This window comes from Sarcophilus harrisii, chromosome 4 (genome assembly GCF_902635505.1).
Source record: "Sarcophilus harrisii chromosome 4, mSarHar1.11, whole genome shotgun sequence".
NCBI classification, from domain to species: Eukaryota; Metazoa; Chordata; class Mammalia; order Dasyuromorphia; family Dasyuridae; genus Sarcophilus; species Sarcophilus harrisii.
The window spans coordinates 119,318,480-119,332,644 of record NC_045429.1 but is presented as its reverse complement, the minus strand read 5'-3'; the positions used below and the strand labels follow the sequence as shown (position 1 = coordinate 119,332,644).

Here is a 14,165-nt window from a genome sequence, read left to right as displayed (position 1 = left end):
TCTCACCTGTCCATGGTAACTCAATCTCCTTCTTTCTAGTAAGAGTGGCCTGTCAGGAAATCTTCCTACTTTAACTGGAATCATCTTCTCCACCAATCAAAATTATCCCCTTCCCTTACCATTATTAAAACAAGTAGAGAGGCAGAGCAACTGCTCCTTAGGAAGGTAGAAATTATACCCAACCACCCTAATAAAGGCATCAGCATCTCCCCCAGAAAGGTTCCCTGATTAGAGCATGCAAAAGGAAGAAAAGCCTGGGTCTCTGGGCTAGTGTTCCTTGGCTGACCCATTATGCTATATTAAGCAGGTTTTACATTTTAAAAGGAATGAAAGCAAAGGAAGGAAGTGAAATCTTTTGGTAGCATAGTAGTGATGCTTTAGAAACTCTGATTATGTGTGCATCTTTCCTTGTATCCAAGTTTACATTCTCTATGTTATACATATTTCTAAGAAATATCATGTATGGCAGAGTCAAGATGGCAGAGAGGAGGCAGGACATTGGTGAGCTCGCCACAGAGATCAAGCCTCTAAACGGATTTTGAAATACCAGAACCTACAAACATTCGAATGTAATAATGTAGATGTAATAATTTTCCAGCTGGAAAAACTTCAGAAAATATCTGTCTCAACTGGGCAGGGGGGAATGTAGCCCAGTGCAGAAACAGCATGGAAAGGGTCCTCACAGGGAATCTAGGGAGACAGAATAATTTTATAAGGACACATTTGGATTTTCATCTTCCAATAAGAAGCCCCATTAATATAATGGAAGAAAGAAAGAAATTTTATTGTAAAATATGCTAACATTTGCTATTCAGATAAAAAACCTATTTCAGCTGGGACAGGAAATAATAATAATTCCAATAAGGTAGCAATAAACTTACAAGAGCTTGTAATACCTCCATCATATTATGGGACTTGGCCTTAATAATTCCCTAGTAATTCCCAAATTTATACGTCTTGGGGTCATCAAGACCAGACTCAGATAGATTCCTGAAGCCATCTTTTTGTCATATAGATGTTCTCAGCACTTTGCATTTGCTACTGCCCCTAGAATGTTTTCCTAATTTCTCTTTAATAAGTGTTGACACTCTTTTTCTATTCTGTCTAAGCCTACCTAACACTAATCCACCAGCCCAAAAGAATCAGTTCATACCTGTTGGTATTCCTTTCTTTGTATTTTTTACATCTGTCCTGAATATGGTATTGTCTTCTACTTATTTTCTATAATACTGTTGCTGTTATAGGGTACAGACAAATTCTCCCCATACCAGACTACCAAATGATGATTATTCACCAAAATGATGGGGTATAGGGTGATACTCCCAAAAGTATGTCGGGGTTAGAAGGTAGTATCAGGAATCATCTCAAAAGAATTTATAAGTAAAGATACCCTTCAAATCAAGTGATAAGGATTTTATCACACTGCTAAAAGTAGGCCAGATTCATAAGGATTTTTAAAGATAAGGGTTTTAGCAATTAATAAGGGGAAAGAAAAGTTCCCTAGTAAAACCGACAATTAACAAAAGGAAGACACCATTAGAAGGGGAGTACATCATGGAAGGCTACCCTGACTGATAAGGTAAATTCATTGAGAAGTTTAACAAAGATCTGCAGTATGAGCAAATCTTTTATAGGGGAAATACAAATGGGAGGGGATGGGGGACAGGATGACATCATAACTTGGCTTGGATATAATTATTGGATATTGGATATAATAAAGATGGAGTTTCCAGAGACTTCCACCTGAGGTAGAATTGGAATCAAAAATTCATTTGAATGAAAGGCCTATTTTAGAACAAAAGGCCTTAACAAAATGAAAAGAGTCCACTTATAATCCTATCAATGCTCCTCCCTGCTTGCCTCTGGAAGTAGCTAGATTTCCAGATTACTTATAGACACAAGTTTTCTCTGCCAATGCCCACCTGGCAACTTACGACCTTATCAATGACAAACCTCTGCACACAATAAGTGCTTAGTCATTTTTGCTAATATATGCATGAAGACATGACATATATAAGTATTATAGAAATGTTACCTAGTTTGTTATGTTGTGCTAATTTGATCCTTTTATTGAGGAAAATCTGTTGTTTTTTCCGTAGGTCAAATTGGGTTACCCATCGATAATGATGCTCACTGATCAAACTGAAGATCCAAACCTGAAAAGGTAAAACAAAAAAAAGATGTCAAATTTGAAAAAATATATCTAAATGTGATAAAGAATTCAAAACTTCATGAGATATGATGTTATCTTACTTTCTTATTGTAATTTTCCTTTTGATGATTACTCTACACTTGCTTCCCTTTTAAGATTCTCTCAATTCATGCCACCTTAAAAGATTTCTCATCTTCTTTTGAGGCTGTCTGACATTTATTTTTGGTATTGCAATATTTATTATTATTAGTTTCATATTTTTCAATGAGGTCCAGATAAAAATAACCCTGGAACAAGGTTTATCCTACAATTATTTCTTTATATTCAACATTTTAGAGACTATTACAGAGGTGAATCAAATTATATTCCTCCCAGAATTTTTCATTTTCCTTTTCTATCATGTTAGGCAATCTGATGTGTGAAAAAGTGAAACCTCAGTGTTGTTTCAATTTGCATTTAGTGATTTAGAGTACCTTAATGTAACTATTGATAGTTTTAATTTCTCTTCTGAAAATGTTTATCAATCAGGAGATGGCTCTTATTTTTATAAATTTGGCTTATATGTTTGAGAAATTAGGTCTTCATCAAAGAAACTTACTATAATTTTTTTTTCTAATTTTTGCTTCTAATCTTGGCTGCATTACTCTTGTTTCTGCAAAAACGTTTTAATTTCATGTAATCAGAATTATCTATTTTACTACCCATGATCCCCTTTATCTCTTAGTCATAAACTATTTCCTTATCCATAAATCCAATAGATAAAAGTTTCCATGCTCCCCTAATTGGTTAAATCATCACTCAATATCTAAATCATATCTACATTTTGACATTATTTCAGTAGACAGTGTGGAATATTAGTCCATATCTAATTTCTGCCAAACTTCTGCCAGTTTTCATCAAATAGTAAATTCCTGTCCCACTAGCTCAGATTTTTGGTTTTTATCAAACATGAGATTATTATGGTCATTTGCTACCGTATATGATGCAGCTAATCTAGGTGCTATACTTCTATGGCCTATCGTGATATGCTACAAAGTTTCTGCCCTTTCAGTGTACAATCTACATTGATCATTAAATCTAGGTTCCAAAAGAATTACTTTTCTGTAATTTCTACTGGTAATATCCTACTTCTGAATCACATCATATATCCCTCCATCAGTATTTCTTTTATGGAGCTGAATCCCCACACATTTTTTTTATTATTATTATGTTCTTATATTTTAGCCGTTTCACAGGCTCCATTCATGGTTAAACTGTTTTCAGTTATAGTCAATAAATCCATTAGTGTATAAATAACTTGTACTAGTATTTGAAGTACAGTTCCAACCATGTCACTCATGGAATAAATATATCAATATATCAATAATTAACTCTTCACCCCCCATTTACCTCCAAGATCAACCATAAAATCACTGTTTAGCTCTTCAAGCCCTTAGTCTTTTGGCACTTTACTTCCTTCCATATTCTCATAATCCAACAATTCTGGCATTCTCTGTTTCTCTCACAGACACACCAACTCCCAGTTCTGTTTCTTTCCATCGGCTTTTCTTATAACTGCAATATTCTCCTTACTCATCTCTGACCCCTGGCATCCTGGCTTCCTTCAGTTCTCAGTTCAAATCCCATCACTCAGCTAAAGTTCTTTCCTAGTATTTCTCATGGCTAGTGTCATCCCTCCGAGATTACCTACAGTTTGTCTTGTATAGAATTTATTTGTGCATAATTGAATGCATATTGTCTCATCCCTTAACATGGTGAAATTTGATTGTGAACTCCCAAAGACTAACCACATTAATATAAACTGTTCAGACACCCAACTGACTTAACCTTCCACAGCTCAGAATTCCCAGGCAAGGCATCTATCAACCTTAGTTCCATCAGCCACAGAGACCACAGGCATGGTTATTAGATATAATTCTGGAATTTGCATTAAGTAAAGGTTTTTAATAATTTTGGGATCTTTATCTTCTCCTCTTTAGATACTTCAATTTTCAAAAGTTATTTCACGTAATCTAAGTCTTAAGGATGATATGTTAGCTTTTTAGTTTGGATTTTTTTTAAATAATTATTCCACATTAGTCAACAATGTATTGTATATGTCTGAAAAGTAACTGCATAATTAACAAAAACACAATAAGAATCTTTTGTCTATAACAGTTATTTCCAATTCTGTTATGATTTGATGATATCTCACATCTTCCATCCATTTCATGGACACCTATGGTTTATCTGTTCCTATGATCAGGGGCATAGACACAGAAAAATTTTTCACAAATAAAGAAGGATGATGGTCAGAATGCCAACCCAATTCATGGAGTCATCAGAATTCCTGGGTTCCTGCCAGATTTTCATGGCTATCATAGCTGTCTCAGGGCATATACAGCTTCTGCTTGCACAATACCTTGGCTGGCATTCCCTTCTTTTGCCATCCCTCCTACTCTATGATATTGACAATGGTTTTATCTTTGAGGGACCAGTTACTGTTGTTGTCATTGTTATTCTTTTTATTAAATGATGCCTTTTCATTAAATGTGGTGAAAAGAGCACTAGGATTACAGTTAGGGATGCCAGGACTTCTTTTAAGTTCTTCTATCAGCTGAATGATGTGGGACAAGTCATTTAATTTCTCTCAGGCTTCAGTTGAGGGGGATGGAAGTTGAGAGCTGCCAAAGGAACACATATTAAATAGGTTCCTTATAAAACTAAATATCTATGAAAATGATTTCTCCATCAGTTTAAACGCAAGGGTAGATTTCACTCAACTTAATAATATTCTAATGTCTAAAATTGTTCTATCTTTGCAAATAGATGTGTCATATTTTCCCAAAATGTTATATGCATCAAATATGATTGCTCTGAGTTCTGACAGATCCCCAGAGATGAGGCTGATACAGTTCTTTCCCTGTCAGCCAACAACTTGCATTCATTTGATATAGATAATTTAAGTTTTTTTAAAAATGTAGTATAAAATACAAAGCTGAATGAACCCTTACCTCCACTAACTATATTTGAAGATTCCTTGAGGGAGCTCCTTCAGTCAGTCTTAAATACCTATCATGCAAGTTTACTTTTCTTATTTAAATTTAGGTTCCAAATATAAGTGAAATAAGGTCAGTATGACTCTACCAAGATTTTAGTCCTAGAGACTTGAGCATCTGGGTCTGATTAAGAATATAAGATTTAGAACAATTTTAGGCAATTTCTTCAATGAGAAAATCTACATCATGCACTCTTTTCTATGTATAATTTCATTAGTTAGTCATTAAGTATTTATTAAGCAGAAACTGTGCTAGGGATACAAGAGGGAAAGGGAAATCTCTGTTTTCAAGGAACTCATAGTCTAATAAAAGAGACAACATGTAAACTACTGTGTTCAAACAAGATATATACAGGATAAAATGGGGATCCACCAATGGAGGGAAGACACTAGCATTAAGGAGAATAGTGACATAAAATGTCCCCTTGATCTTTGGGAAAGAAGTGTCAGAAAGGCTCTGATGTAAACTGTGTCCCCTTTAATTTTGAGGGGAAGAATGGTCCTGGGTCTCAAACCCTCCTGGCCTCTGGGAGGGGCCCCACCTTCCAGTTTATAGAGAAACCTACCAGATAGTAATCTCATTCAATTGGAGATCTTGGTCTGGGGCATAATCACTACCCTCTATTGGATGAAAATTAGTCCCTCAAATTGCTCTCTGGCTCAGGGCCAAAAAGAAAAAAAAAAAAATATATATATATATATATATATATATATATATATATATATATATATATATAATCAAATACTGTATGCCCAAACTTTTGCAAATAATCCTAACAGGATTTTGCCTGCTAAAAATAGCTGTTTTCTTAAGTGTATTAAACTCATTTTTTTGCCACAAACCTCACCTCTTTCATTCAGGTTTGCAAATTCTTTCACAAAGCCTGGGACCAGCCAGGGGATCCCATTGCTGTTAGGGGATCTCTTGACCCTCATTTCTCATACTTCAGCAATAAGGAAAAGCTCCTTTTATAAGGTGGGATTTTAAATGGTACTTGAAGGGAGCTAGGGAAATCAGGAGATAGATATGAGAAAAGAAAAAATTCCAGGTATGGAGAAAACCAGTAAAAATACACAAAGTTGAAAAATGGAGAATCATGTATAAGCTTAACAATAATTTATACTTAAATATTTTTAAACAATTTTAAACAATATGTTTAAACAATGTTTAAACAAAAAATTTTTAAACAATTTTTAAACAATTTTAAACAATATTTTAAACAAATATTTTTAAACAACAACAATTCTCACCTGGCCATCAGAATTCCCAGTAATAAATTGTTCCTTTTCTTCATAAACAAACAAACTTAGGAGAGGATAGGCTATTCAAAAGAACATAATTACCTTTATTTAAAGGTATATATTTTTAAGATAAAAACATTAACAGTTTTATTTTTATTCTATTTTTAAAATAAATTTGAAAAATCAAATTAAATTTTCCCACAAAAGGAGTTATTTTAAACCGCTTAGAATGAATTTTGCTCATTTTAAAAATACGTGGACATAAGAGAGGTTATATCAAATAAAAAGATGACATATCAATTCAGTTATCCCAAAGATAGAAACATTAGAATTCCTGGCTTATCTAAACTTTTTATCACCCCCACTACTTAGCAAGAATTTTATATAGGATTTTTATAATTCTTCATAAATATTTTATTAAATTAATTAATATTAAAACAACTTAAATTCATTAATTCTGAGAAATTTACATATACCACTTTGGAAGTATCCTCTGCCCCTTAAGGCCCTTTCCTCTAATTGGGGAATAGAGTTTCTCTCAGAATTTCTATTTAAGAAAAGCAGACAGAGCACTCTTAATTTCCCACCAGGCTGCACTCCTGCATTTAAAGTCCTCTACAACCAGTCTCCAACCTGTATTTCTATACAATTATTATTTTCCCCTTCACAAACTCTATGTTCTGGTCTATACACCAAAGAAATGACTGGGGAAGGAAATAATGTAAATTGTTTCATGTGACTGAGCCAACTAATACCTACTGTTTGATTTCCATCTCTGATCAAAACAATAACTCAACTGAATCAAGTGATGTTATTTCGTTGTCTTTTAACATTTTTAAAAATTAATAAAAATCTACCTTCTCTCCTATCTCACCCTCCCATTGGGATGGGGTGGGATCTAAATCATTACAAGAAATATATATTCTGACACATTCTGACCACTCAAAAATTACTTGAAGACAGTCATTATCATTCAATTCTCTTATACATATATCTGAAAAAGTTTCCTCTTCTATCCACCCTCCATTTTCATTTCTCCAACAACAGAGAGGCATTTTTACCTTTAATCTGGTTTAGCCTTTTTGAGACTTTTAATCTGAAACTTAATCATAAAGTATTGAAATGTAAAAGTTTACCTGTTATTACTGCTGAATTGTATAACAATAATCCAGAACAGTGATCCCAGACCTTTGGGGGGAATATATATATGCACATATATAGTTTAGAAAATATCAGAACTTGGAAGGCTTTCATAAAATAAAATTATTTACAACAAATACCATATTGTGAGAAATGGATGGGCATTTATTTGGTTTCCACAGTTAGAATAAATTGGAGAAATGAAACTTAAATTAGAAAACTGAAACCCACAAAGACCTCGGTAGTGATGGGGGGTACAGGTTATGTCCCCCAATAGAATATAAAAATATAAACTCGTTGGGGGTGAGGACAGGGTTTTATAATCTGGGATAGTGGCCTGAAATTTGAAAAGAATTTTTTATTGTTTCCCTCTAGCTTTCCACTGTTATTTTCTCTTTCTATAAAGGAGGCTCCTCATGATTTAGTGGGAAACACCCTACTCCGTTAAGCATTTGATAGCCTCAGGCTTTCTTACCTCTTTTTTTTTTCTTTTCTTTTCTTTTTTTTTTTTTTTTTTAAAGAGACTGTACCCTTAAAACCCCAGCTTAAGGGGAAAGAGGCCAGGGAATTGGGGAGGGGAAATTGGCCTTAGGGAATGTCCTTTGCCTGGGTGCCTGTGTTTCTGTCTCTCAAACTATGCTTTGTGTGTCAGAGACTGCGCACCCTTTCTTATGAGAAAGAAGTAAAATTTTTTGAACATACCCACACTTTACTATTATTATAAATTAATATAATAGTAATTATTATTATTATAAAGAATAGTAAGAAAATCTAGAATAGAAATAGTAAGATCATTAGAACACTTGTTAAAAAATGTCAAAGAAAGGAAATTATTATTAGTAAATAATAGTAAATTATTATTAAAATTTTGTTTACTATTAACTACAGTAGTAGTTAATGGTGATCACTAAACTACTGTCCCATAACTATCTTAGCCAGTTGCTAGTCATAGAAAAATAACATTAGTCATAAAGAGAATTCATCAAAAAATATTTATAAACCAGGCAGTGAGCAAGGTATTGATGATGAAGATAGAAAGAATGAAAAAATAGTAAGAAAATCCAGAATAGAAATAGTAAGATCATTAGACCACTTGTTAAAAATTATGTCAAAAAAAGCAAAACACTATAGAAGCTATTATGAGATTCTAGTTTAGAATTTCCAGGACCAGAAAATGTGTATGAACTGCAAAGAAAATCAATTCCCATTAGGATCCAAAAATGACCCAATCACCAGCATATCTCTTAAATGAAGGACAGCCTTAACAATCTGGATCATGATATATTTAAATTCATTCCAAGCCAAAATACTTCTACCAGAAACCTAATCCTGTCTGAGTGTGAATTTGACCCCCAACTAGACTACTTTAAAAAGACATCAGATCTGTTTAAATAGGTTCCATTTGACATATCCAGTAAATCAACTTTTTTTCTTATTATTATTTCATGATTCTAAAGAGAAGGGAAAAGCTCTCTATTCTTAAAAAAAAAATCAATTTAAACAGTAGTTTAATGAGTCATTTTCTTACCTTAAAGCTTCTGTCTTCAGATACTGATATTGCTACATTTTTTTGCCACGTGCAAAATTCAACTGCAGTAACTGGACCAATATGACCTTTCAGTTCAGTTAATATACTTTCAGACTGTAATTGATAGAAGAAACTTCCTTAGTATGATTTATTTTAGTAATTCTGATTATTTAATTGTATATCACATACCTACCAGAAGAAACATAAATATATATATTTATATTGTTCTACTTTGACTATTGTAATTCTCTTCTTCAAATTCTTTAGTAATTAAATAAATTTTATGAATCAGGTTCAGAGCTAGAAAGAAGTACCAGGGATCATAGGCTATAAATTATTAGTAATTCCTGTTTATTTTAGCCTTCCATTTTGTCTATAATTTGTTCCTCTAAATAAATCTACCTTTTGTCAAAAAGATTGGCCATTGTGAATTCTTCACATGACTGAACCCCAACTTTTGGTGCCTGACATCATTTGGTACCAAATCTCATATTATAAATCACATCAAAAGAGGGAAGAAGAAAAGAAAAAAAAATTTAAGAAAGATGAGAACCTCTCAGTTTAAACTCTTCTTTAAAATATATTACAGACTCTTTAACATGCAGTATCTTATATTTTTAAGATCTCATTTGAGATTTAAATTATTCTAATTATTCTATAATACTAAAAGTTTTACCTTAGCATCAAGCATGAGTATGTCATTTTCAGCACACACAGCAATAATACGGTCATCTGGACTAAATCTCAAATAAAGGACCATTCCCAAAAGTGTTCCTATGACAGTTCCTTGAGGAGTTGACCCTATAACAATTTTTATCATTAATACCAATTCATAATCAGTTGCCAATACCAAAATAGCATAACTAAACTATATCATGAGAAAATAAAATAATATAATTTGTGGATCCCAGATGATTCCTAAAACAAAAGCATTGAACCCCAATTTTGCATGTTTAGTGGTATAACAGAACAATGACAATATAAAACTTCTTCTGAAGATATTCTACATTTAAGAACTCTTCTTAGTTGAAGTGACTATAGTAAAAGAATTTTATTAGGGAGCATCTTTGATAGTTCTTTTAGTAAAAAATCACACTTAGACATTTTTATGTCTAACATATCAATATGTTTATATAGTATAGATGGAATGTACCAAAAATCTTATTTTTACATGTTAATTAAATTAATTCTCTAGGTTCAAATATAAATTATGAATTGGCCTTTTTAAGTCAGGGATGGATGTGGGCCTTCGTTAAATATGGCTAATCAGAAAATTCTCTTTCCAAATTTGATAAAAAATTAAAGGAAGTTCTACTGGAACTAACCAAATCATGTTCTAGAAGTGGTACTTCATTTTAATCTAAACTTTCTATGACAATGCAGAAGAATTGTTAATCAAGCAAACTGACTATGAAAATGCCAACATTTTTCCCACTAAAAATTCTCTTTATTTTATAAATGAAATATCTCTTATTTCTTCCTAGATAACTTCATTAAAGTTCTTGCCCCATTAAAGAAATCACTCGAAATCCCCAAAATCTTAAGGAAATAAAGGCTTCTTAACCTGTTTTTGTATTTTGTGGATCTTCTGACAATGTGGTGAAGCCTGAACCCTTCTCAGAATACTGCTTTTTAAATTTATAAATGAAGGAAATGCTAACTTTATTAGAGGCTAGCGGATATAGAAATGTACACAGACCTCTTAAAATTTATCCACAGGTTTCTTCAGAGTTCATAGACCCCAGGTTAAGAACCTTTGAAAAAAGCTATCCCTTTATTTATTTATATTACATATAAATTACAGTTCCAAACTCTAGTAAGACAATCACAGGACCTCTTCTTTTCCTCCCCACAGGCATGACTGAAGATTTTTACCCTTTCCTAATCACCACTATAGACTATACCATTATTTGGGATACTAACCATTGTTGGTCTTTGTTACCCTCTCTTCAGCCTTATCCCTGGGATGGTAACAGGAGGAGTAGGGAAAGAGGAAAGGTAGAGAGAAGGGAAATTGAAAGTAGGTTCTATCCTACCATAATGTCTTAATTTTACACCAATTACAATTGTTCCCTGCTCTCTGTTAGAAGAACAGTTAGGTGGCAGTGGATTGAGCACTGGTCCTAGAATCAAGAAGAATCATCTTCATGAAGTTCAGTTCTGCTTCAGACACTTACTAGCTGTGTAGCCCTAGGTAAGTCACATAACCAAGCCCCTTTGCCTCAGTTTTCTCATCTGTATAATGAGCTGGAAAAAGAAATGGCAAAATACTCTAATATCTTTGCCAAGAAAATTCCAAATGTGGTCACATAAATTAGACATGACTGAAATAATTGAACAACAACCATGTTAGAAGTAAAACAAGGAGTAAGGAAAGAAAGAGAAAGAAGGGGTAAAGAAAGAAAAATAAAGATAAAGATAAAAAGGAAATAAAAATAGAAATGGTTTTATATATCCCAATTTAACATAAGATCCCCAATGTTGATATTACTTCGCCCTTCTTCTGCTCCCACCAAGAACTGGGCTCTAAATTGATAGGAAGAGAAACAGGGAAGATGAACTTCTTACCTCAATTACCTAGTCCATACTTGCCTCCTTGGATGTCCCCATTGCTCTCATCCCAATTTCTTATTACCCCCATGTTCTGTCCAACAACTTAATCAAAGGGATCCATCCTAGGTCATGAACCCGACTTCCACTCTGCTACCACAATCCCCAGCTTCTTTTATAATGCCTAACCTGAAAACCATCTTAAAGTGGAGGAGCCATGACCAAGACTAGAAGCAGGGAAACATATATAAAGTATCTCAAATTACACCTCTCTTTTATATATTTTTTTTGCACATTGTTGCACATGGTGGTTGGATTCTATTATATCAATAATACAATGTAATCAATTACACACATTTTTCTGAGTGGCCTGGAAATCTAACACCAAATATATGGATAACTTTGAAACTTAACTCATTACTAATTTGATAGTTTCCTATATAAAAGTATCCCTATTAATTTCACTGGATTAAATAGTTTTGATAATGTGCAGTATTCAAAAACATACAAATTATAATCAATTTGGAATGTTCAATTCAGAAGTCACACCATAGATCAGAAATATTAATAAATTATTTATGTGTCATGTAAAGTTTCTTGACAATTTTTTGTTGGCAGAATCCTGCTTGTCCACATTTTTACATGGTACCACAAAATTACACGGTTCAATTTTTTTTATGAAAATATGAAAACTTGAAAGTTACAAGCCAATTTACATAATAGATAAATAAATTTAAATGGTCAGACCAATTTAATTAGTATAATGTGCTTTTAAGATGTTTTATTCCTAGGCCAGAAGATGTTAAAATATATATATAATTATAAAATACTTTAATAAAGTTTATTTTTACATAATTACATAATCCTATATCTCTAGTATATTATTTATATGTATTATGTATATACACATACATGCACATACATATATACACACATATATTTACATATAGATATATTTAAAGATGAATCATATCAATGCTTCTTTCTTAAATAATCTAGCCGATCACCTTAAAAAGACCAAAAGTCACCAGGTTCAAGGCAAATTTTAACTTCTGACTGAAGATTTATTCTCTCTGAGATTGTACCATATATTTAAAAGCTTGGGGGCCAAAGGATCTTTGGTTTAGGCTTGAAAATTCAATTTTATAGCACAGAATTCTATGTTCCTCTCATTTTCCTCTCCTGATCATATTTATTTTGTTGACTCTACTGCCCTCTTGCAATATTAATCTTGTGTTTTTTGGAGGCCCAGGTAAATTAGGAGCCCTTCCACTACTGATGCACAAGAATAGTATAGGAATTTGCAATAAATTATGCTCCCAGGGCCAGACAGAACTGAGGAGGAATGAGTTTGAGTTATTGTAATCATATAGTATGATGAGTTACTATAGATATTGCAATGATCTAAATTATCTAGTGGGAGATAAAGAGGTGACTCTCTGGACTCCCTTCTTAAATAAGAAGAAATTTTAAAAAAAGGAAATTTCTGATGGCCATCCTCCACCCTCTCCAGTCAGAAGTATTTAATATCTCATCTTTTCAACTATACCATAAATTTGTTGATTTGATGACCATAGCCTATTTTTCTTTTTGTCTCTCAAAATGACTTTCCTATTGACTAAAAATCATGACCACAAAGAAACAGATGAACTAAGTAGCATGTCAATACAAATATTTTATATTATCAAAATACATTTAAGAACAAATAAAACATAGTATTTTTTTATTTTAAAAGCTCATCTATAAAACTATTTTTACCTTCTAATATTCTTTCTTCACATTCCAACAAGTTCCAAACTATTACATAGTCACAAGATGCAGAACAGACAAAAAGTGGATTAACTTGGTTTCCAAATGTCACAGCAGTAATTGACTGATGATGTCCTTCCAAGTGCAATGGCTAAAAAAAAAAAAAAAATCAACATGTACCAATATTATACATCATTACATAAAATACAAAACTAAAAAAAAATAAGAATTCAAATCTTCTGAAATTTAATATTCTCATTAGTATTTGATTAAATACTATTTTTAGAAATACTGGGAACATACTAAGTTCTTAATAACAGATCTTGAATTTAATTCCAGGGCAAGAACCATATCCCGTAAAATTTAAAGAGATCAATCATTGTCTATAACAGCCTTTAAAAAAAAAAAAAAAAAAAAAACCTTCTGGATTTTAAAGTTTGTTTCAAAAGCCCTATTTATTTCTTCCTTACTTCTAAAGATAACTTTAAAAACCTGTGTTAGTAATATTTTAATATTATATATAACAAATTATGTTATATATTCTATATTCATTTATTGTAGAGTTATTTTAATATTTCTGACTCTTTGTGATCCCAGTTGGGTTTTCTTGGCAAAGATACTGGAATGGTTTACCATTTTCTTCTCCCTTTCATTATACAGAGGAGGAAACTGAGGTAAACAGAGTTAATTGACTTGTCCAGACTCACACAGGTAATAAGTATCTGAGATCACATTTGAATTCAGTTCCTCTTGACTATAGGATCAGT

General features: G+C 32.5%; 1 protein-coding gene across 6 annotated transcripts in view; it reads right to left on the bottom strand.

Annotated features, from left to right (window-relative positions):
• Nucleotides 1-14,165, bottom strand: part of WDR27 (WD repeat domain 27) — a 243,228-nt gene that overhangs the window by 220,217 nt on the left and 8,846 nt on the right. For all 6 annotated transcript variants that reach the window (XR_004229384.1, XM_031937462.1, XM_031937458.1 and 3 more), the window contains 6 exons: nucleotides 13,408-13,549; nucleotides 9,776-9,900; nucleotides 9,100-9,213; nucleotides 7,568-7,619; nucleotides 6,441-6,511; nucleotides 2,036-2,156 (listed from right to left, as the gene is read on the bottom strand). Coding sequence is in view for 5 of the 6 variants with exons in the window: in XM_031937462.1 (XP_031793322.1) it covers nucleotides 2,036-2,156; nucleotides 6,441-6,511; nucleotides 7,568-7,619; nucleotides 9,100-9,213; nucleotides 9,776-9,900; nucleotides 13,408-13,549 (625 nt within the window). In the remaining variant the exon portion in view is untranslated. The remainder of the gene's footprint in view (nucleotides 1-2,035; nucleotides 2,157-6,440; nucleotides 6,512-7,567; nucleotides 7,620-9,099; nucleotides 9,214-9,775; nucleotides 9,901-13,407; nucleotides 13,550-14,165) is intronic.